The sequence below is a fragment of the Dendrobates tinctorius genome, unplaced genomic scaffold, assembly GCF_039654945.1.
Source record: "Dendrobates tinctorius isolate UK_male_01 unplaced genomic scaffold, ASM3965494v1 ptg000171l, whole genome shotgun sequence".
Taxonomy (NCBI): Eukaryota; Metazoa; Chordata; class Amphibia; order Anura; family Dendrobatidae; genus Dendrobates; species Dendrobates tinctorius.
Window position 1 is genome coordinate 2,058,925 of NW_027361838.1, and position 24,742 is coordinate 2,083,666.

Here is a 24,742-nt window from a genome sequence, read left to right on the forward strand (position 1 = left end):
CCTCCACATTTTAAACGTTTTGTCTTTCATTCCAGTACAATTTATTCTTCCTGCTACAATATACGCAATTGACGGACAATTGCTTTGTTAGCAAGACAAAAATTTTTATAATTAGCAAATGTTTTTTTGGGGGCATACCTCCCTCTGTGAGTAATAATTTCTAGAAGGATTTTCCTGTTTGGTAGCTTAATGTCTCTGTAAGCTTTGTGTTGGAATATGTTTGGTGCAACAACTCATTCCTGTCTGAATGTTTAGATGCTAGATTTGTATGCTGTTCACAAAGTTAAAAAAAAAACTCCCAGAGGCTCACACAGGGATAGCATGTGACTGTGTTTCCTGTTTTCCTGTGTCTGTGAATGAAACAGCCTGCTGTAGATGCTGCACAGATAGAGACACACAAATGATTTAATCCTGATCTATTGAGCTTATCATATATTGTTCCTGAATAAAGAGGCTCTGGTGTCACACGCTTGGAGAGTATCCTGAATAATCTGCCGCTAACAGGTTATGGGCCCAGAGTGACACAGAACAGCAGAGTAAGGCCACATGCACACATCCAGTATTTGGTGATTTTTTTTATCCTAGTATTTGTAAGCCAAAACCAGGAGTGGAACAGTCAGAGGAAAAACATAATAGAAACATTTGAACGACTAGTGCATTTTTCACCCACTCCTGGTTTTGGCTTACAAATACTGGGGTAAAAAACTCACCAAATACTGGATGTGAGCATGTGGCCTAACACAGCAACAGAAACCCAGAGCAAAATCAGCACAGAGCAACAGAGAAGATGTCCATTAGCAGCAATCCTGTCAAGTTCTCAGTGCCAAGCCTCACCAACCAGAACTACCAGTCCTGGAAATTCAAGGTGAAAATGCTGCTCATAAGAGAAGGTACGTGGAAATATACTCAGGAACAAGTGCCTCATCCATTATCTATTAGATGATTGGCTAGAAAGGATCAGAAAGCACAAAGCACAATCTCCCTCAGTGTGGATGATAATCAGATTGTGCAGATATACAAGTGTGCAACTGCAAAGGAGATGTGGGATTAATTAAAGAAAGTGCATGAAAGATCAAATCTCAGCAATAAGCTTTATCTCATGAGAAAGTTGTATCAGTCTAAGCTAAGTGATGGACAGAATATGCAGGACTATATAGGAAACACCCTAGAGATTGTGGAGTCTCTCAGGGGTATAGGAGAAGAAATTAATGATTTTCATGTTGCTGCACTTCTATTAAGTGGTCTTCCGGATAGTTATGACACACTCGTGACTGCACTAGATGCACAGCCAGATGATGAGCTGACACTAGAGTATGATAAAGGCAAACTTGTGGATGAATTCAAGAGAAAAACGAAGCATGTAACCAGCAGTAATGAATCTAGAGCAGAAACAGCATTAAAGACACAGGATTTCCCTAAATATAAGAGCAATCTAAGAGAAACTTGTAAATGCTTTGTCTGTAAAAAGCACAGCCATCTTAAAGCAGACTGCAGAATTTGGAAAGCAAGAATGAGTCAGTTTAAAAAGCAGAACAGTCATCAAAAGGTTAAAACAGCTGTAAAGGAAGATGTGCAAGTGTTGAAGCTGCATTTAATGCCAGTATAAGCCCATCTGCAAAGCATATATGATGTATAGATTCTGGTGCAAGCAGCCATATGACAAATAACAAGGATTTCTTCACTGACCTTAATGAAAGCAAGTCAGAAAAGGTCATCTTAGCTAATGGTCACTATATGACTTTAGAAGGAGTAGGAGACGGCTACCTCCACTGTCCAGTTTCCTCAGCACAAAGCAGAAAGATCCCAATAAAGGATGTTTTCTATGTTCCCAGCCTTGAAAGCAATCTTCTGTCAGTAAAGAAGCTCACGCAAAAGGGGAATGTAGTTACTTTTAAAGATAACAGCTGCGTCATTTCAAAGAAGGGTCACACTCTTGTAGACGGAAAAATCCAAAATGAACTTTATCAGCAAAATGCAAAGAGTGTACAGTGCTAGACAAGATGTACATAAGAACTGTATCCATGTAAGGCAAACACATCATGGGCACAGAGACTCAGAAGCCGTAAGGAAGCTAGCTCAATTTGTAAATGGTATTGAATTCAACTAGTGTTGTCAAATGATGAAGTGTACTAGCTGTCTTAAAGGGAAAATGTCCAGAAAATCCTTTCCTAAAATACGCACCACTAGATCTGCAAAGCCACTGGATCTGATACATACAGATGTATGCGGTCCAATGAGTGTTCAAGCTCCTAGCAAAAAGAGATATTTTCTCATATTTATTGATGACTACTCAAGATATACAGTCACCTACGTGCTTCATAGTAAGGATGAAGTTCCACAGAAACTTGAATAATATCTTACGGTAGTGTTTAACAAATTTGGAAGAATGCCAAAAGCCCTGCGTGCAGATAATGGAACCAAATATGAGAGACAGAGATTTTTTTTGTGCCAGAAAGGCTTTTGGGGTTAAATTAAACGAACAGAAATGATTCTGGGCATGCTCAGTTGCAAAAAACAGAATCTGGCGATGGATCCGTCTTTTGACGGACAGCGACGGATCCTGCGCCCATAGGCTTCCATTATAGCCAAGGATGGATGGCGCTGGATCCGTCGCTGTCCGACTTTTTGACGTACATAAAAAACGTTACTATGACCGTTGTATCCAGCCGACGGACACAGAATTTCCGACTGATCCTTTGGAAGACGGATGAAACGTGAGGCCATTTGTCGCAATCCGTCACTAATACAAGTCTATGAGAAAAAAACGAATCCAGCAGCATTTCCTGGATTCGTTTTTTTTACAAAACGATGGATTGTGACTGATGGCAAAAAACTGATGTGTGAAAGAGGCCTTATAGGACCACCATATAACAATTTGTATAGCCCACCCCACTGATATAACTACAGACTGCCATCTTTTCTGAACTCTGCTGAAAATACAGTCATTTCCCTAAGTTGAATATTTGCTTGTTGTTTGTTTCTAAAGCACTGTAAGGTGAAAAGTCGGATATCAACATACTGTATATATTGTTTGAATGTCAATATTAAAGTATTGCGTTAAGTGAATACTGCTCAGTATGTAGCAATTTGTTGTGAACTAAACAAGTGATGGAAGAATAATATTAAAAGGTCTTGCTGGCACGTGTAGATAGTTCAGTACTTACAATAAACTGGTCTTAAGACTTAGCTGGTAAAGGTTTTATAGGACACTTTAAAATTCCATTTTTAAATCTAGATCAGCAATATTTTTCTACATATTATACATTAGCACACTGTGAAGATCCAGCTGAGTATTAGGCTTGCAGCAGCAAAATAGGGCAAATACAGTATATATTATATCAGTCAAAAAGAATAAGTAATACATCTTAAGGCCATAAACTCTTGATTCCCTCTGTTGGGTTTAGGAGACGTAATATTTGCTCATTTTTTGTGAGATCTGCTGGTTGTTCATTGGCCTGTAATAAAAATAAATAACAGTAAATTACATCCTATTCTCCTACAATGTGTTGGAATAAAAAGAAATCAGGTAAGCAGGATTAACATGCGATAGTCAAATTCATTTTTATTGCACTTGAAGTCTGAAAGCAAACTATAGACGTCCCCGACACGGCTGTGTAGCGCAAAAAACTCTTGATTACATACTCTGTTAAGCCATAGGCATGCGGTCAGTATTTGGTCAGCATTTTACATCAGTATTTGTAAGGCAAAACTAGGAGTGGGTAAAAAATACAGAAATGGTGACGTGTTTCCATTAGGCTACGTGCCCACGATCAGGAATAGTAGCGTTTTGGACCCATCCACTGTGCTTGTAATGTAGAACGCAGCGGTTTGGACACAGTGAAAATATGCTGCGTCCAAAACGCTACTATTCCTGACCGTGGGCACATACCCTTGCACTATCCGATTGTTCCACTCCTGATTTTGATTTACAAATACTGATGTAAAATACTAATCAAAAACTGAATGTGTCAATATGGCCTTAGGGAATTCCAATATAAAGCCATGATCACACATTCAGTATTCGGTCAGTATTTTACATCAGTATTTCTAAAACAAAATCAGGAGCGAAACAATCAGATGAAAAGTATAATAGAAACATGTGTGCACCACTACCTCTACTGATGTAAAATACATGTGAACATGGCCTCATAGACAGGATAGTCTACAGTTCAGGACCTTAACAGGAGCCTGTCTTCAGGCTGGTACCATTCTGCAGAAGGTTATTAAATGCTAAACACCATCATATTTGTATAAAAGCTGGCCCTTTTACTTTTTGTCATTATTCAGCAATAATCTTTGCATTTTATGTTTTTCGGTTACCGTGAGAAATCAGGGAACCAGCACGGCAAAGTCACCGAGTCATAACTGCAAACACATCCTGGACATAGGAACTGACATAAAAACATCATTGTATTTAGTTTTTAATAACCTGCAGCAGCGTGGTACCCGCTTCACAGGAAAAAGCTGACGTCAGGTTCCCTTTATTTTATAAGCAAGAAAGGAGAGTCCTTTGTCACGATTCCACCAATAACGGTGTCCTATCGACGCTGTGAATGACAGCTCTACCGCTCTATTGGATCGAGGGCTGGCTGAGCTGTCAAGATTGTGAGTGACAGCTCTACCACCCAATCTGAGGCAGAGGTGTGAGTATTGTGATTGACAGATCGGCGGTCCTATCTGGCTGGGTTTGTGGGATCTCCACAAGGTGTAATCTATTCTGGGTGATTACAAGGCTATTTAGCACTCTGATCATTTTCAGACTTTTGACAATTGTAGCTTTGCTCAAGTGGTGAGTGTGTGTGCTCTGTATGTGAGATGATTGGAAAATATGCTGCACCATTTCCACTAACAATCTGTTTACAGCTGCTGTTAGGTCTCCATACTAGTGTAATTGAATGGTGGGAGTGCTGGCTGGTGTGCAAGCAAACATAGTTAGTTTGGCGCCAAACTTAGTCAGGCAATTGTAGACACCAGATTGTGTCTGTTCCCAGCCGACTCAGCTCTCAGAGGTAATTGTATCTGAAAGGGACTACAGCTGTGGAAAGCGTACACAATGCCATATCAAACACTTCTAAGGGGGATTACCTACGGGGTGGGAGCAAAGAGAGATTTAGAGTACTTTCTGATAAGTTTGTGAACTGCTGTGTTGCACCACCAATAGGTCACTCTTCACAACCATTTGATTACTCCTGTATCTTAGACAAACTTCTCTGCCACTGTACTTGGCGGGTTTCTGCTAGGAAAATTATAGCAATGTATGACTATACTTGAGTCTGCTGAGTTGTGCAGCACAGTGCTTCTAGTCAGTATTGACTGGGTATATGAAAATCTATTTGGGATCTTTCTCTTGTTATTGGAAAAGCGTTTATCCAAATTTGTTAGTACAAAGTTCCTTTGGCAAGCTTGGTGTGTGGCCATTTTCCTTGTTCACAGTTTTGCTGTATCCTGTTGAGCCCACCCGGCACACGGTCTACATGTTCTCTGAGTTGTATTCTAATCTCTGTCGCTGACCATGGATTTATCTTTCTGACCATGTGTTTGACTTAACCCTTTGTCTTGATCTGCTCCCTTCTTGATACTGTGACCTCAGACTGTTACCTGACTACTCTTTCATCTTTTCCCTTTGTCTTTTACAAGCTGTCTTGGTACTGACCCTAGACCTCTTGACTATATTGCTTAACGGTAAGTCCATGAGTAGTAAATAGCATCACACTGAGTAGAGACCAGCATCACATCCATGCATTATATGATAATAAAGTGCACCATGCACTATACAGGGCGCATGACGACAAGTATGCGATTTGCATACATGCGATCACATGCCAGCTAGATGTGCGCAAGTGCATTGAGCGAGGCTGGACATGTCTAGTTGGAATGTATACAGTAGTTTTCAAATTTCACATATTCCCGACACCAAGGGATCCTCACAGCACGCAGTGAACACGCTGTGAAGACTCACAAGTCTTCAATCACATGGAGTGCAGATTTGTATTGAAAGGCCAGTCAACCCCCTGAAGTAACAGTTTATCGTTCAGTGAAAGGCTGCAGGACCAAATTCCATCTGATTGGCCAGTACAACGTGCCTTAAGGGGGGTATCAGGAGCATTACATTACTCACTTATACAGTACCATTCATTCCACAGTGCATTACAGACAGGTTATTGTATTCTTGGGGGTCTGGCACCTAGACACCCCAGATCAAATGTCACAATGACTGGTGACTGCTGGAAGTATACAGTGTATGGAGTCATACAAAGGGTGGGTACTTTCGTCAGCTGCGGGTCATGGAAACAGCTGATCAGTAGGATTTTGAGTGTCATGAATCAGATGCATTAAGCAATGTGTTTAAATCAATTGTAATATTCACTCACTTTGTTTCTAATTGTAGGGTTGGCTCCAGCTTCTAGCAGAAGAGAAACTGATTTCAGGTTCCCTCCTAGAACTGCAGCATGGAGAGCTGTGGATCCATTCTGGGGAAGATAAGATTATAAAGTCACATAAGTAGTAAAGTAATCAATTTAATACTAGTTCTTCCTACCAAGTCAAAATATTAATTTACAATAAATAATAACTACAGTTGTAACATGTGGCATATAGAATTGAGTTTTTTCCAGTCTGATCTGGTTCCATTAGAGTTGAGTTTTGACAGATAAATCTGATAGTAATCCATAGTAACCCTACATCTCCTCCCTTGTTTCAGTATACCACCCTACCCGCGCCCTCTGTTCTGCTGATGACCTGAGGTTAGCATCCTCAATAATCAGAACCTCCCACTCCCGTTTCCAAGACTTTACACGTGCTGCGCCAATTCTTTGGAATGCACTTCCCAGGTCAATACGATTAGTCCCCAATCCCCACAATTTTAAGCGTGCCCTGAAAATGCATTTTGGGTGGCACAGCCAAAAGTTTTACCATAACCAGGTTCCCCGTATCATGTTCCCACATGCTTTATGCATCCATTAGTCCTCTGTGTCTGTACTGATACACAGTTAACATTATACAATCAGGACAACTGTTACCACCCACTTTTCGTGTCTCCCTTTTTTCCTCATAGATTGTAAGCTTGCGAGCAGGGCCCTCATTCCTCTTGGTATCTGTTATAATCTATGTGATTATTGTTATGCTGTAATGTCTATTGTCTGTACAAATCCCCTCCGAAATGTAAAGTGCTGCGGAATATGTCGGCGCTATAGAAATAAAATGTATTATTATTATTATTATTATTATTATTATTATTATTATTATGTTTTGTTTAAGGCCTCATGCAGACTAGTGAAGAAATCAGATTTGTGCAGTTCGATATTGAATTGGATAGCACACAGACAGCACACTGATCTAAGTTACTATATTCAATATTGGTGTTCAGGAGAATTTTTTTTTTTCCTCAGTCTGACTGTCTGAAAAAATAATTGCAACATGGATTACTTTCTTTTCAGTCTCGGATGAGACTCAACCATTCAAGTTTATAAGAAAAAATGTTTTAAAAAATTTAGATAAAAAAGGGGGTGATAAAAACAATATTACCTACCTGTCTCACTCACAGGCACTTTTATCACCCTCTTTTTTATCTCAATTTTTTTTAAACAATTTTGTCCGACACATGGTGTTCCTGGACTGGACCTTCACCTTGGGCTGCTGCAGCTTATTCTTCAATCTCTGGGTTGTGCCTGGTATCTGCACATCCGTCCAAGGTGAGGGCACAACCATGTGCCCTTTTTGTTAGCCCTCCCCATCCCCAGTTTATTAAGGATTTCTGCACTATGGAGAGCCTTGATTTATTTATTATAACCTTAGGAAACTGTATTTGATCATCGTCATTTCTTAATGTAGTTGTGTGAAAACGGATCTCACATAGATGTCACACGGACTTTAAAAAACGGGCACACCATGAAAATTTTTTTAATAAATCATCCTTTTTTTCTGGATGAAACTTGGATGCTTTTTCATATGCTCGTCTGCAGTCACCCTAAAGTGAATCTGTCAGTACGATCAGCACTCCTTTGCCATCCATATGGAAATGTAGATTAAAGGAAGCTGAATAAAATGATACCTTGATATCTGTGATCCGATGTCTTATTCCAGAGAAATCCATGTTTTTCTTACATGTAAATGAGCTGTTAACATCTACAGGCCGGACACTGACACCGAGAATTACATGAAGTGGGAGTTACCAGTGTGATGTGTATTGGCCGCTCCCTGCTCTCATGATCTACATGTTTCACACTGGTAATGCTCCCGTTCATTCATCCCTGGATGTAGACCCCTGGTGAGATATACGTCCGGCCCACAGATCTTAACAACTCATTTACATATTGAGAGAAATGTGGATATCTCTAGAAAAAAATATTGTATCGCTGATATCAAAGTATCATTCTAGTCACCTAGATGCCCATATAAATGGTCCTGGAGGGGTGATCCTGCTGACAGATTGCATTTAATTTTAAAGTAACAATTGGCAAATTGTGGACTGGAATAATCTGCTTCCCCCTCATGATTCCAGTATCACTACCTGTTTATATATTGTGATAGCGTGCTTGGCATCACAACTGGGCTAATTTTTATATATTTTTTTTTTATTTTAGAAATAATCATGAGCATCACATTCCTAACATTATTATTTCAGAGCACCAATCTTTAGGCTTTGTGCAGTGATATTTTGTAATTATGTGGATTTTTACCTTTAAGATGCCAAGTGTGGGAGAAAACTTGAGTAGCTCTTCGATTACGTCATTGAATCCTTTAGCTGCAGCTTTAAACAAAGCAGAGGTGCCATCCTGCCAGGAATTGGATAACAAAGGATACAGAATTAATATTTCATGAAGCTGGGAATATACCTTTGTACGGGGTCAAACAGGCCCACCAGAGTACCAGTGGCTCCTCTGGTGGATCCAGGTCCCCCCAAAAAATGGTTACCGAGTAGTGTCAGACTGGGTGCCAACAACCTCCCAGTTACGACTTTGAGGGCCCATTATTCATGCAGATATTACATTACATTCATTCCTAAATTTGTATAATAATATTATAATAATGAACAGGGTACTTGCTGCCTTTGCCTGTACCCGTTGAATTAAGTGTATTGTGCCAAGTATTGCTCATATAGGAGGGTGAGAAGCCCACTCAATACAGTGACCCACAGAGGGATTCACCTTTTCCCCTGTGGAGCACTCTGAGCATGGCCCTGAGGGACAACAAGAAGACAGCCCCATTTGGAGCAAATAACTTATTACTCTTGATTCCCAACAGCCTATTAGACCTTATTAATAATGTGTCTTGTGTGCGCAATAATACCAATGATTACCATGCAGCTAAAAGTGGATGTGCACAAGCTTTATACAGCTTTATTTCCAGAAATATTTCCTCTATTGTGCTACAAGGAACCCCAGAACAATGCTGTTTTTTTTGTTTTTAGCAGTAGTAGAAATCATATTGTGTAGTTACTGTAGTTGTAATAGTGCAAGTAGTAACAGTAGTAGTAGTCGTAATAGTAGTAGTAGCAATAGCAGTACTAGCAGAAGGTGTTGTAGTATTAGTAGCAGTAATAACAGTACTAACAGCAGGATTAGTAGTTGCAGTTGTAGCAGCAGTAACAGTAGTTTTAATAATAGTTGCATTAGTAGTAGTAGCAGTTGTAGTAATAGTAGAAATAGTAGTAGTTCCAGTTATTGCAGTAGTAGTAATAATAGTGCAATTATTAGTAGTAGCAGTTGTACTAATAGTAGAAGTTGTAGTTGCAAGTAGTGTAGTAGTAGCCGTATTAGAGGTTGTAGTAATAGTAGTAGTAGCAGTTGTAGTAGTAGTATTAGCAGTTGTAGTAGTAGTATTAGCGGTTGAAGTAGTAGTGGTAGCAGTACTAGTTGCAGTTGAAGTAGTAGTTGTAGTACTAACAATAGTAGCAGTAGTAGTAGAAGTAACAGCAGTAGTAATGGCAATATTAGTACCAGTAGCAGTTTATAATTACTTTATAGGAAACCCATTCTAATGCCTTATGCACAAGTTTATGTGGGTTGTAGTATACATCTGACATGGCATAAATTATAGTGACATTGTTGCATGCTGGCAGGTGTCTCTCTTTTGCTAAGCTCTTGCTGCTTTTTAAAAAAGTGCTATGACGTGTACAAAAGGGCAAAAAGTTGCAAAAAAGTTGTTTAGAACTCCATTTGCTACAATTTTTATGACTTTTCGTCACAAATTTCTTGGTGTAAGAGTGGTGATAAATTCCCCTACAGGATATAACACAGTTACATAAACCTTAATGGGACATGTTTAAGTTGAGAAACTTTGGGGAAAAAAACATACAAACTATATATTCCTTTTACTTTTATTTCACATTGGGTTATATGAAAAATATGATTTGGCCAAGAACTATGCTGTACCCATAACAATTCTGTAAACTAAGGCTACTTTTACAATTGCTGTGCTTTTGCGGGCCGTTTTAGCAGCCCCAACCCCCGCAAAATCGGCCCGCAAAAATACATTGGAGCACCGTGTCCTGCATGGCCGAGAGGGCCGTGTATACGGTCGTGAAAAAATATCAAGCTTTCTCTATATTTTTCATGGCTCACGGACACGGCCTCCATTTAAATCAATGGTACCGCAAAAACAGCGTTAGCTTATTTTTGCGGTACACCGTATTTGTGGATTGCAGTTTTTTTCCCTGCAATTTGTTATAACAGGGAAAACCGGCGATCCGAGAAGTTTTTTCGTGGCAAAAACGGGCCGCAAAAAATCCGGCATGTGTAAAAGTAGCCTTCCAGCCACTTGGAGATTTAGTTACTGATAAGTCAGTGTGGTCTTACTGTCCGCAGAGCATCACGGTCGGCTCCTCTCAGCAGAAGGACCCTCACCACCTCACTGTACCCCAGCTGGGCCGCTATCCAGAGAGCCGTGGTTCCATCCTGAATGGAAAGAAAGTTGCGTCAGGTTATAAAACTTATACATTACGTGTGTTGCAATATGTAGAGTCTATTCTAACAATTCTACAAGGATAATATGGCTTTTTCTTCTAGCTCTATTTCTTTACTTCATGCAGGGACTTTAAGTTGTGCCAGGCGCACATCACAGGGTGGCACCTTATGTCTGCAGGGACGCTTACACAACTGAAGGCTCAAGTCTTTCAAGGAATTTGCTGCCAGACTTTTTAGTTCATTTGTTAGGCAGAAAGGGTACAAAGACATTAATAAGCTGAAAAACGTACACATGGAGGAGATGTCATTATTCATAAATAATTTTAGGGCATATTCTGTTTGCGTATCTTTAATATCACAGATAACAGATTCTCCTTTTATTTAGCAATTTACCAGCCCAGATACAGGTGATCACCAACAATGCGAATATATTCCCCATCGTCTTGATGCGTGATGGTGCCGTATTGATTCTGAAAATATTTGTCACGTACTACTTTAAAACAACCAGCAGAGGGCGATATTGATTTAGTGATCATTTCTATAGCCTTCTGGGAGCTTGCCATCTGATTTTTCGGAACCATTTGGACTTTTGTCAGAGGAGCGTCACAACAACCAAAATGAAACGGCAAAAAAAAATTTTGTTTTCAAGAGACTGTATTATGGTGGGCAAAAGGAGATTTTAATTCTGCTCACAACTATGTAACACCTAGCCATAGTATTTTCTACAAAACTAAAAAATACAGTTTGAAATGCAGAACTGATATATATCGCTGCATTATATGATTGCAATATACAACAGGAGGGCAGGAAGGTAGGATATAGCTGCTCATTTTTGATTACACAAAAAAGCATGGAAACTCATAGGCATTTGGCAGGTTTAGGTGTAAGGGCAGGGGGCACAAATCGGGGGCTTTTTGACGAACAAAAATATAAGTAATAGGAAGTATATGATTATGAAGTACATGGAGTCAGACGAGGAGTTGTGGGTCCATAAGCAGCTAAAATATCGCACTAAATTACAACCATTACGGTCGAATGGTTTTGCAAGTAGCGTGAGACCACACGGACGATGCTGTGACCACATGATTATAAAAAGAAATCATATGTTTACTCATAAAAATTTGATAAAACCTTGTGGCCAATTAACACTGTATTTGAAAACCTAATTCACCACAATTAGAGATGGTTTTGGCAGCTTGGACATCCCAATATGAAAACTCGTCCGATTTTCATGCAGAAAACATGGACAATTTTCGTCAGTATCATCATCTATGTGGCATATGTGTCCGCTTATTACACCCATGAGGCATCTAATATAGTTTCTTAGCTCATTAATGGCAATATATCCATAAAATACACATGCTACACATTTGATCCGTATGAGGTCCGATTTTTTTGTAAAACCATACGCTTGAATCGGCGTGTCTCATCTGATATATTGAGCATCCTATTGTGCATCCTGGAATTTTCTTTCACACAAACACTACAATCTAGAAGGAAATAGGTGGTGACACAAAGGGGAAAAATAAAGAGTTTGTAGTGTATGGTCCGGCCATCAATATAATAAATAGCGGCATCCAAATAATAGCCAGTGTGTGTATAAGCACAGATGCTGAGTGCTATTAAGTACATGTAAGTGAGGACAGGGAATAGTTAGATTAGTGTGGTGAGGTGATAGACCAGTCTAAAGAAACGTCTTTTTAGGGAATGCTTGAACCTGTGGATACTGAGAATTAACGGGACTGTCTGGGATACTGCATTCCAGAAAACTGGTGCAGCACAAGAGAAGTTCTGCAGATTAAGTGGGCAGTTCATATTATAGAGGATGTTAGTCTTAGGTCATTCGCTGAATGGAGATAATAGGTTGGCTGGTAGACAGTGACAAAGAAGGAGATGTAGGATGGTGCAGAACTCTGGAGAGCTTTGTGAGTAAGAGTGATACATTTATACTGGAGGTTGTAGCGGATGTGCAGCCATTGCAAAGACTGGCTGAGAGTGGTGGCATCAGTGTAGCAGTTGGAGTTACACAGAAATATGATCCTGGCTGCTGCATTCAGGATAGATTGGAGAGGAGAGAGTTTAGTAGAGAATTGTGGTAGTCCAGGTGAGAATGAATAAGAGCAACAGTAAGAGTTTTTGCAGAGTCAAAGGTAAGAAAAGGTCAAATTCTAGAGATGTTTCTGAGGCGCAGGTGACATAAGTAAGCGAGTGATCGGATATAGGGAATGAATGAAACATTTGAATCAAAAATAACCCCATGACAGCAAGTATGTCACTTGGGAGTTATGGTAGAACCACATACAGAAATAGAAATCTCAGGCTTAAGTAGGTTAGTAGAGTTAGTAGAGTGGGGAAATACAAGGAGTTCAGTTTTTGACAGGTTCAGTTTCATGTAGAAAGAGGATGTGTTGTTAGAGACAGCAGTAAGACAATCACTGGTATTTTGTATTAAGGTGGGGGTCATGTCAGGGGAAGAGGTGTATAATTGGGTGTCATCATCATAGAGATAGTACTGGAAACCAAATCTGCTGATGGTTTGTCCAATAGGGGTGGGAGGAGAGGGCCCAGGACTGAGACCAACTGAGGAATTCCAACAGTAATGATACAATGAAGGAGCTGTCAGAGAGGTAGGAAGAGAACCAAGAGAGAGCAATATGCTTGAGCCCGATAGAGCAGAGCATAGTGAGGAGGAGCTGATGATCCACATTGTCAAATTCTGCAGAGAGATCCAGAAGAATCAGCAGGGAGTAGCGGCCATTAGACTTTGCTTTTGGTAGATCATTAGAGACTTTAGTAATGGCAGTTCCTGTAGAGTCTAAAGAGCGGAAGCCGGATTGTAAATGGTCAATACGATTAAGTGAGAGTAGGCCAAGCGTTCCAGGAGTTTTGAGATGAAGGGAAGATTCGAGACAGGCCTGTAGTTAGCACAGCAGCTCTGGACGAGGTATGGTGTTACTCTGCCTTCCAGGGTCCAGTGCTGAGCCTCTGCCACTGCTCCAAGTGCCTGTTATTGTCTTCAGGGCTGACTTCATCTTGTCAGTGCTGTAGTTGTAGAGTCGTGGGCCGGGCTGGGGGTTGGTCCCTCTATATACCGCGCAGAGACGTCACAGACAAAAGAGGCAGGTTTCGGGTACAACAGGTCCAAGTTTATTCCTTACCGTCCGACTGACGGCCTCAGCAGTACACGTAATACCTTCACGGGCCTCCGTTTCCAGGCCTCGATACCCACACCATACTTTTCCACCAGGGACGTAAACACCCATACCGTCCCTTTTTTCACTGAGCGACGATCCTGTCAGCACAGACACTGTGGCCGCCTTAGGCCCTTACACCATCAGCACTTTTACTGCTCAGTTTTCATCTTCAATACGGTATGCTTTTCCCCGGGGCCTCGTCTGTACTGCGGTAATTCATGTCAGGACCACCCCCCTGACTTTCTCTCTCCTCAGCCCCCTGGTTTGGCTCTCCTCACAGCAGACACTGGCACAGACTCCTTGTCTCTTGACCGGGGACTGGAACCTTCTGGAACCCTCCTATCAAATTTATACTTTCCTGGTTCCCTGTAACTCCGCCCCCCATGACCAACGGTTTCTAAAGCCCTAAGCTGCTGTTGAATCCTGAACTTACACTCCTCCCTGCCATCTAATGGTCTACCCAAGGTACTGCACGTCACCTACACTTTCCTAGCTGTTTCCCCACTGTCATAACTGCTATCTGTCTAAAATGTGCAAACCCTCCTTCCTACTTGCTGACAAGTTTGTCCGTCAGGTCACCTTCCCTACATAGTCAATAACTGAGCTCAGTGGCTCTGCCCAAGTTGATGGCATGAGCTGCTTAGAACCTCTGAGCTCAACGACTAGCTGCAGCGCTGGTGATATGATGGCAGAGATTCAGGGCAGTGTAATGCACAATTTCTCTTTTTAAAACAAGCTGCAGCCGGGGATAGGGGAATTTCAAAACTGGAAAATCCCTTAAATTCAGACAATGAAATTTATCAATCGTCTTCTTACAGAGTAAAATTGTTTCCCAACCAAGCACTATTTCTTGATTTGTACAAAAACTTAGGAAAAGACAATTTTAACTACAGTTACTTTTTAACATTGGGTAAAATCCATAATTGAATAGGTGATGGAGGACCACTTATAATGAACTGCTGCCCTAGATATGATCAGCATGAACAATCCACTCTTGGAATTTATGAGAACATTTATGATCACCATAAGTATCTATTCTTGGAACTGGTTCATAAATCTCTCCTTACTTTGTAGCTCACACGGACTGTGTCACTGCTTTCTTTGTCAAACATTAAACCTCAAAGAATGGAGATGACAAGTGCACAGTAAGCAGGTTATACCAGCTACAGTGGAGGCACGAAGAACTGGAGGAGTACAGTCACCTGTCGGGGTTGATTTGCCTTTGCTCCATATGTCAGCAATAACCGAACTACGTCCACAAAGCCTCCCTGGGCTGCAAGAAACAGTGGAGTTGCCCCATCCTAATAAAAAGGAGAGATCAAAAGTAATTTATTTCAGCAGAAGAACCCAGAGCTGAAAATCATGAAACAGGAACTAGGAAATGAGAGAAATATTCTTAAGTGGGTTGCCCATGATTACAATATTGATGCTCTTTTCACAAAAAGATTATCAATATGAGATCAATGGGGGCACAGTTATTGGTATTACATCTAAGGGTGTTGTCTAGTACTGCTATATTGTTGACCTGGCTCCACCACCGATCAACTCCGCAGAGCTGGATGCAACAGTGCAGGTCCTTACATTGTTTAGCAGCCGCTGATGACAAGTGCAGTTTACCTCCTATTCACTTGATTGCTGGGAGTGCCAAGTCATCAGTCTAGTAGTCCCGAACAGCCCCTTTACATAGAATACCAATAACTACAGCTGAGAAATAAAGATTCTGAGGACCTCAGTTCCACGACCACATTGTCGCTGTGGCCACTGGACAAACGCACTGCAAATTTCCTACTATCTGCAGCATACCCAACTCCTCTTCTGATTAATATCATTAATAGGCCCCGCGGCATCTTTACATACAGCACCACACACATGATGTTTTGGGGTCGTACTAATCAGTAGATGCGTTAGGATGCTACAGCAGAGTCGTGGAGGGTCGCAGTGCTTTAGTCACCAGGGCCCTGCAAATCTTTTTGCTCAACTCCTACAATAACCAGATTTTATATTTAGATATAAAAACTAATTAAACAAATTAGGAAAGACAAAATCAAGAATTAATTAATAGTAATTTTTTTTTTGTGATGTTGCTGCAGGCCTCGTCCCAACCTGATGTCCATGATATTTACTTATAGGGTTAAGGGCAGCAAACACCTGATTCTTCCATGAGCCATGAGGCTAGTGAAGTCTTAAGACCATCAAACTGATACTACTGACCCTATAATAAAAGGGAATCACCAAGTTTTTGCTACATAATCTGAGAGTAGCATGGTGTAGGGGCAGAGACTCTGATTGTCTGATAGAGGTCTTATTGAGGTTGCTTTCTGCAGTTTTTATAAACTAGTAAACCAGCTGCCAGGTAGTCCTTCTTATTCCTGAGCCCTGTGTAACCCCACTACAAGCACTGATTGGCAGCTTTCTGCCTATGCACAGTGTAAAATAAGTGGTGTGGGTGGGGTTAGACAAAGCTCACCATTCCAAGAACTAGTAGATCTGCAACAAAGGAAACAGTGATTTTAATCAAAACTGCAGCAAGCAACCCAGAAAGTGACACATCACTGGAATATGGGTCTCTAACCTCTACATCATGCTGTTAAGATATCTTTGATTGGCAACCAAAGCAGTCGTGAGAAATGTAGATATGTAGGCTCTCAGTGGCAATGTGAATTGCACTTATCACTTTATATCAACATGTCTGATTATGTCGATATCATTATTGTTCTCTTGTCACTGCTTTACGAAGTTTTTATTCCTAACACGCCTTATGTATGGACATTTGCGCCATTTTTCATGGCGTTACTGATCCTCTTGTATTGTATTTATGCACTGTCACTTTATGATGCAACCACATGCCGGCCATTACACTCATTTTTCATTTATTCTTTTCATTCTCTGTGCAGTCCAACGTGTGCGCCCTGCCACTACTTGCCCCCGCACTGCCCTCGGTATTTGCATGGTGTCTACGCACACTCATTTGGCATGGTCACGCATCCTGGCATGGCTGTGGGTGGTGTGTTTGGCACGCAGCGTGGTGCGCATACACTGCTCTCCAGGACTTCATTTGTGGAATTTGGAGGAACTGCCGTCATGTGACCGTTCACTGTAGAATATTTAAGGACCTGCGTTATAGTAGTTTGCATGACCCCCCTGAAGAAGCAACAAAACAAACACGCGAAACGTGCGTTGGGACTCTTTTCATGCCTGGCAACCAGATTGGGTGTACTTCATAATGAACTAACTATACAATTTTACAGTTATAAACTGCGGCAATCACTTTGACCACTATGGTGACTATTTGATAGTGGTGTTCTTCCTAAAATTCATATGTTGCCACTTCTATATTGAGTGGACATTATTCTTATGACTATTTAGTATATTACATGGGGAACTTACTATATACCGTACATCCATCTGGCTTTATAATTGTGTTATCTGGTAGCCAGTGTGCTGATCCCTATCATCCTATATACCTCCGAATTTTGCATGCTCACTTTGTATGTACATCTATAAAATATTTACAGTATTTATTAACTGCTCTTTCTTTTCTTTCTGAATCTACAGAATAAAATGTTTGTAAAAAATATATATATATTAGGAGTACAGGGCTCAAACTGATGGCAAAAATGGCTAAAAGCGTAGCACTTTATCATTTCTATGAAGCAATAATTTCTATAAAACCATCATTGCTATCAGACATCCTTTCTTTCAGTACTTAACTTTATACATATTAATTTTAAATGCCTGTCAGACAAAAATGTTCAGTCTTTGGTATGTACACCCGCAGGCATAAAACAGATTTGACTGTTAGATGAAGAAAAGTTACCACACCGGCGCTTAACACAGCTGAGTTTAAAGCAGATGGCAAACAGGCAGATGAAGTGTGCCTCTCTGCCACAAAAATAAACCAATGTAAAATTTGAAGTTGCCGCGCTGAAAACGCTGTACAGCATAAATTGAAGCGGTGACGTCACCAGTCCGAACTGACGGACATGTGCAGGGATTAGCCATGGGTCGCCCCGTCCCAGGGCTGTGGGGTACTCGGTACCGGGCCGGTGTCAGGGGGATGCGTTGCGGTGGCTGTGACCCGGTCCGTGGCCCTGGGCGCCCAATAAAATGGGGGTTTATGATGTAGTTTATATGGATAGTTTGTGACGCCACCTGTAGTGTTTGGCAAGTAAGATGTTAAGCCGATGCTGCATGCAGATCCACTGGGACTGATGATGTGGTGCAGCAAAGATGGTGTAGCTCCCCACAGGTGGAGCTGTAGTCCCAGGGCAGTGTAGATGTGGGATTAGTGGAGAGGCACGGGCAGTGTGGATGCTGATACCCAGATGTAGCAGTGCTGGTGTGAGAATGAATGGAGGACACCAGGGCTTGTAGTTTCAAAGCTTTACTCACAGTTCGTAGTGCACACAGGTGCCCGCTTCAGTGCCGTGTCCTCCGGGGCAGAGACCCAGCCAACCTCCAGGCAAGATAGGGATCTCCCTGCCAACACTCCGCCAACATGTGCCTTTCTGAACGACTCCGCCAATGCGCCTTAATGGTGAAGCACTCCAGTACTTAGTTACCCTGGAATGCCTCCTTGCTAGATGTTCCTAGAACTCTCACTTGTATGACAGACAGCTGTAGCCTGCTCGGGGATGCTCCTGGATCCCGGCTCTCTATCAGTTTGCTGTTGTGTCCCAAGTCTTGGATGGGAGTAGTGCATTTACAGCCAACTACTCCACCGGTGTCTGCTGCAGAACCATAAGTGTCCATACAACCTCGGGGACCGGGCCCCGGCCTTGCGCTGAGAACCTATAGGCAGGGTTCCTATCCAACCCACTCCTCCTCTCTGTTCTCTCTCCTTCTTCATTCCGTACTCGTCTTCTCTCTTATGGAAATGCAGGTTACAGTCTACATCTCTCTTCTTCTCTTCTCTTTCCCGTGCCAGCTGGTTCAGGTCACTGAGGCAGCTGCAGCACTCCTTCCTCTCTCCCTTCTTCCAGGGATCCTCACTCCTGTCTGAATGGCTTCTTTCTCTCCCGCCTGCTGTCAGACTCCTCTGACTGCCTGACCTCCCGGTCTGAACTCCTTCTCCCTCACTCTCCTGGGAGACTGACCTCTCAATCCTATCTTTCCCCTTCTTTTATACTAACTCCACCCACCTCCCAGCACATCTCGTGTTACGAAGCAAGGATCCACGAAAGGTGCTCTGCTACCCACTAAGCATTGAGCTGCAATCTGGTCCTCTGCTGAACTATCCTGTGTGTGGGATGCAGGTGTTGGAATGTGGCAAGGAGTTCCCACCTTACCTGGATGGTGGGGCACTACACCTTAGGAGAAGGTGCAGTACCTCTGTGGCGACTGAGCCTCAGGGGCGCCACAGCCACACTACTCCACAGCGGCACCATCGGCCGAGGCTGTCAGCCGCATTCTGTGGATCATCGCTTAGGGGATTTTCACATGCAAACGGGAGGACGCTCCCTGCATTGAAGACAGGCTTTTTTCCTCTATCCACTGGCCTCCATTGAGGGATGGACAACAGTGCGTACTCTGGTTTGTGCATTTCTGGCAGATTTGACTGTTACTTCAGTTTTTTATAACACATTGTTCTATCTATAAGTAACAAGGCACCTGTGGGGTTTTACCTGCGACTGTTACCAGATAGAAAAGTCTGTAGTCACTGAACAAACTGTCACGATTCTCCTGTATGCCCCTTGTGATTGGATAGTCACTCGACCACATGTGGCGCCCCCAGGAGTATTGTCGCCACAATGGCATTACCTTCCTCCTAGGGGGTGTGATGTCATGCTTGGAAGCAATAAAGGATCTCTCTGGCAGTTAACCACAACACACAACACAGTTCCATTCCATGTCAGCAGTGGAAGCTCTGAACCAAAACTGGGGAGGAGCTACTCTCTGGGGGGCCAGGAAGGGAGAATGAGGAGTTTGTGTGACGAGGGCAATGTGTATGGACGTGAGGAGAAGAGCTGGGGGATTGAGCAGAGAGTTCAGGCTCATTCCCAGCTATAGCGCATGATCTGGAGCCCGGTCTCCAAGGCCATGCGGACACTGATGTTCCTGTAACAGAAACCGGAGGAATAGGGCGCTGTAAATGCTCTATTCCAACATAAGACTCGGAGGCACAACAGCGACGTGTGAGCCAGAAGAGGAAGGCTACAGCTGTCTTGCCATACGAGGGAGTTCTAGAAAGAATAAGCAAGTGGAACTTCAGTGTAACACAGAATTGCAAGTACCTAAAACTAAGCGCTAGGAAGGAGACTACACAACCCATCTGCCTAGAGAGATTCCTAAGTTGCTTCCAGGATAGCCAGCTCCTGTGCTATCTGTAATCTGGACCCTGGACTGCATTTGCCAAGCAATGTAAAGGTAAAGAAACTGCACCCTGTTGTGTGCTTGCCTTCTTCCTGCAACCCCGTCAGCACTGCTACATCTCTGTGCCAGACACTACACCGTCTTCCTCAACACCTATCCTCACTGCCCTGGGACTACTGCCCTACCCGTGGAGGGCCACAACATCCCTGCTGCACCACACCATCTGTCCCAGGGGATCTGTCTGCAGCGTCGGCTTAACATCTTCATTGCCGAACACCACAGGTGGTGTCACGAATCATTCACTCATAAACTTTATTCTATCACTTAATCCCTTTTACATGGGCATCCAGGGCCACGGACTGGGTCACCGCTGCTGTGACATTCCCCTTTGGGAGACCGGCCCGGTACCGAGTACCCCACAGCCCTGGGAGGGCGACCCATTTTGGCGTCACGAACAGGATTAACGGAGCCCGGTGTCTCCGGGTCCTGTGTGCCAGAGACTGTGTTGTGTGCCACAGACTGTCGGCGCCATCGCAGCCATTACCCCGCTGCTTGGCGCGCGCGGGAAACCAAAGAGGCGGACCGTCGTGGGCAGAGCCAGCTGAAAAGCGCGGAAAAAGAAAAGTGCTGCGCGGGAAGAGGCCAGCGCGTGAGAAGCCGAGGCCTGCAGTCCCGGTGTCCCCGATCATCCAGCCTGCAGAGTGGCAGCCGGTAAGCCAGCGCAACCAAGGGCCTGGCCAAACGTTAACTGGGGGGGAAGAGAATGTCTGAAGCAATAGCAGACGCAGCGGCGGACGCCACTGCAAACCCCACAGTGCCACAAGCTGCAGGGCCCAGCACATCTGCCGCTCCCATAGCGCCTCTGCATCCAGCAGCCAGGGCTGCCTCCAGAGCACCACAAGAATCAGCGCCCACCACAGCAGTCCCCATATTGCCACTGTCCATGCCCTATATACCGGCAGCGGCCTGGCTACCGCAGTACTCAGGGGAGTCACATACGCTGAGTGAATTTAAAGAGAGACTGTGCAGTTTGTTTGAGGTGTATCCTCTGTCTGAAAGCCAGAAAGTGAACATCCTTATTGGGCAGCTAACTGGTGCAGCACAAAGGGAAGTAAAAGCCTGGCAGGACACTGACAAAGAGACTGTTAAAAAAATCCTGGCTAAGCTAAAAAGCACCTTTGACACCTGCAGCTGAAATAAAGATGAGATTCTTTGGGTGTAAGCAGAGAGCGCAGGACAGTATACGGGACTATGCTCTTAACCTGCAGGAGGCGCTGCGGGCCAACAAGCAGATTGATCCTGACAGTGTGAAAGATGGAGACAGACTGCTAAAGGAGCAATTTATTGAGGGCCTCCTATCCAGTACCCACAGAGCACAGCTGCGCATCATAGCCCTACAAAACCCTGACCAAGACTTTGCAGACTTCAAAGACAGGGCTATTCGGGTGTTGCATGAACCAAATGTCAGCCGTTCAGTGCCCCCCAGGCGCCCAGCGATCACATACCATCAAGAAGCAGCATCTTTCCCTCTCAGCCCTGTGGAGGCTGATGCACAGACTCTGGACAAAGACCCATCTGCTGAACTGCGTCTTAAGTTCCAGGAGCTGACCAAAAATATGGCTGCACTTGCCAAAACTGTGCAGTCCCTGCAGGTGTCATCAAAAGAGAAGATCCAGCTGGCCTCCAGTCCAGAGGATGTCCCGTGGCTACGGAAGAAGAGGATCCTGCCACGCCGAGGGAGAGACAACGATCGCTATGACCTGGACAGACATCCCATCTGTCGTCACTGCTGCAAGGCAGGCCACATTGCAAGGTTCTGTTATTTAAACGAGCAACCCCTGGGGCAGAGGGCCAACCCCCAGGAGTAGGACCACAAGGCCCAAAGAACTGGCGAGCCAAGTATGTTGGAGGGCGACCGGTCCTCCCAGTGGTGATTGACGGCATCCCCATGAACGCTTTGCTGGACACTGGCTCTCAGGTGACAACTATGCCATATATCCTTTACAAGCGGTATTGGGCTGACTCTGAACTTACTCGTGGCCCAAGTGATGAACTCACAGTAGTTGCCAGCAATGGTCAGTCTTTGCCGCAAGTAGGATGTAAAGAGATTACCATTAAAATGGGGCGAGTAGAGTTAAAATCTCAAAGTCTGATAGTTGTAGACATTGATCGACGAGAATGTAACTCCATGATGATCTTAGGTACTAATATGATTAAAAATTGTCTTGCCGAGGTTATTGTTTTGCTGCAACAGGTGGCTGAGACTGCTGGTTCCAGTGAAAAACGAGTCCTGCAGAAGGAGATCAAGGCCCTGATGCAAAGACAGCAGGTAGAACTGTCTGGTGGAGAAATTGGCAGCGTCAGAGTGAGTGATCCTTTCCCCATTGCGATACCCCCCAGATGGGAAATGTTAATTTGGTGTCGGGCAGCCATAGGCCTCAGAGGAAAAGATTACCAAGCATTGGTAGAGCCAGTGTACTCTGATAGCAGGCCCACTGTCCTGACAGCCAGAGGGGTAGTTGATGTCCGCAAAGGGAGAGTACCTGTACGCCTCTTGAATTGTGGGGAGGAAGAGGCCACAATACCTCGGTATGCCACAGTTGCTAAGCTGCTTACTGTCAGTAACAATGCAATACAGGCAGCAGAGCCCTTGGTCTCATCCGAGCAGGTGGAGGACAATGGCTCTGTAAAGCAGCTGGAGGAGTGGTGTCAGCAGCTGCAGGTGGGAACTGACTCCACACCATCATACCAGAAAAATGGGGTTTACAGGGTGACCCAGGAGTATGAGCGGGTATTCAGTAAACACCCTCTAGACTTTGGGAAGGCAAAAGGGGTTCAACACCATATCCCCACTGGAGATCATCCACCCATTAAAGAAAGGTACCGGCCTATACCCCCAACACAATATCAATGTGCCAAAAGTATGTTGCGGGAAATGAAGGAGGCTGGGGTGATCAGAGATAGTTGTAGCCCCTGGGCAGCCCCAATAGTCTTTGTGAAAAAGAAAGATGGTACCATGAGAATGTGTGTTGATTACAGAAAAAGTAACAGCATTACACATAAGGATGCCCACCCATTACGTAGAATTGAGGAGTCATTAGCCGCACTTAAACTGCTAACTATTTTTCCACCTTAGATCTCACTAGTGGGTATTGGCAGGTTCCCGTGGCAGAGGCAGACAAGGAGAAAACAGCGTTTATCACACCAATGGGTCTCTGCGAATTCAACTACATGCCATTCGGGCTCTGCACTGCCCCTGGGACCTTTCAACGGCTAATGGAGGGCTGTCTTGGACACAAGAACTTCGAGACAGTTCTGTTATACCTTGATGATGTCATTGTTTTCTCCAAGACTTATGAAGACCATCTGAAGCACCTGGCTGAGGTGTTTGAAGCCTTGTTCAACTTTGGCCTGAAAGTGAAGCCATCCAAATGCCACCTCCTGAAGCCCAAGGTACAGTACCTCGGTCATGTAGTGAGTGCAGAAGGTGTGGCACCGGATCCTGACAAAGTCACCGTCATCCGGGACTGGTAGAAGCCCAGCAACCTCCATGAGGTACATCAATTCCTCGGGTTGGTAGGCTACTACCAAAGGTTCATCAAAGGCTTCACTGAGATAGCCACACCTATGCAAAATCTTCTGGTGGGCCAGCCCAAGAAAGCCAGGAAGAAGAGTCCTACATTTGAATGGAATGAGGAACTGGAGAGGTCTTTCACTCGACTGAAGATGGCTCTCACAGGAGATGAAGTTCTGGCCTTCCCAGATTATGACCAACCATTTGTTCTGTATACTGATACCAGCAATGTGGGACTCTATTACTCAAAGAGGAGATCCCAAGAGGGAAAAAAAAATGGAAGCAGATGCTGTCTGTCTACACCATCCTGCTGCAGCTTCATTGCATGTGACTAAGCGCATACAGTAGTTGTGGCTTTACACAACTATTAAGGGTGAGTACCCTGCACAATTTAATTTATATTCATTATATCTGCACTGGTAAGGCCCTATGGGCACACTTTTGTGGTTTCTTTTATCTTTATAGCAACATGGGACTGGGAGCAGTACTGTCACAGGTACAGAATGGCAAAGAAAGAGTGATCTACGCCAGCAGGAAGCTTCATCCCACTGAAAGGAACCCTGACAACTACAGTTCCTTCAAACTGGAGTTCCTCGCCATAGTCTGGGCTGTGACTGAACGATTCAAGTACTACCTAGCTTCAGCCAAGTTTACCATATTCACGGACAACAACCTGTTGAGTCACTTGGAAACTGCAAAACTAGGCGCACTGGAGCAGCGATGGATGGCCCGGCTGTCTAACTATGAATTTACCATCA

At 43.6% G+C, this 24,742-nt stretch overlaps 1 protein-coding gene across 1 annotated transcript in view; it reads right to left on the minus strand.

Moving 5' to 3' along the window:
- Window positions 1-3,183: 3,183 nt before the first annotated feature.
- Window positions 3,184-24,742, minus strand: part of ANKRD29 (ankyrin repeat domain 29) — a 97,913-nt gene continuing 76,354 nt past the window's right edge. The window contains exons 6-10 of the mRNA XM_073550800.1: window positions 15,301-15,399; window positions 10,797-10,895; window positions 8,679-8,774; window positions 6,372-6,470; window positions 3,184-3,455 (exon numbers count right to left, since the gene is read on the minus strand). Coding sequence (XP_073406901.1) covers window positions 3,366-3,455; window positions 6,372-6,470; window positions 8,679-8,774; window positions 10,797-10,895; window positions 15,301-15,399 — 483 coding nt within the window. The 3' untranslated portion in view covers window positions 3,184-3,365. The remainder of the gene's footprint in view (window positions 3,456-6,371; window positions 6,471-8,678; window positions 8,775-10,796; window positions 10,896-15,300; window positions 15,400-24,742) is intronic.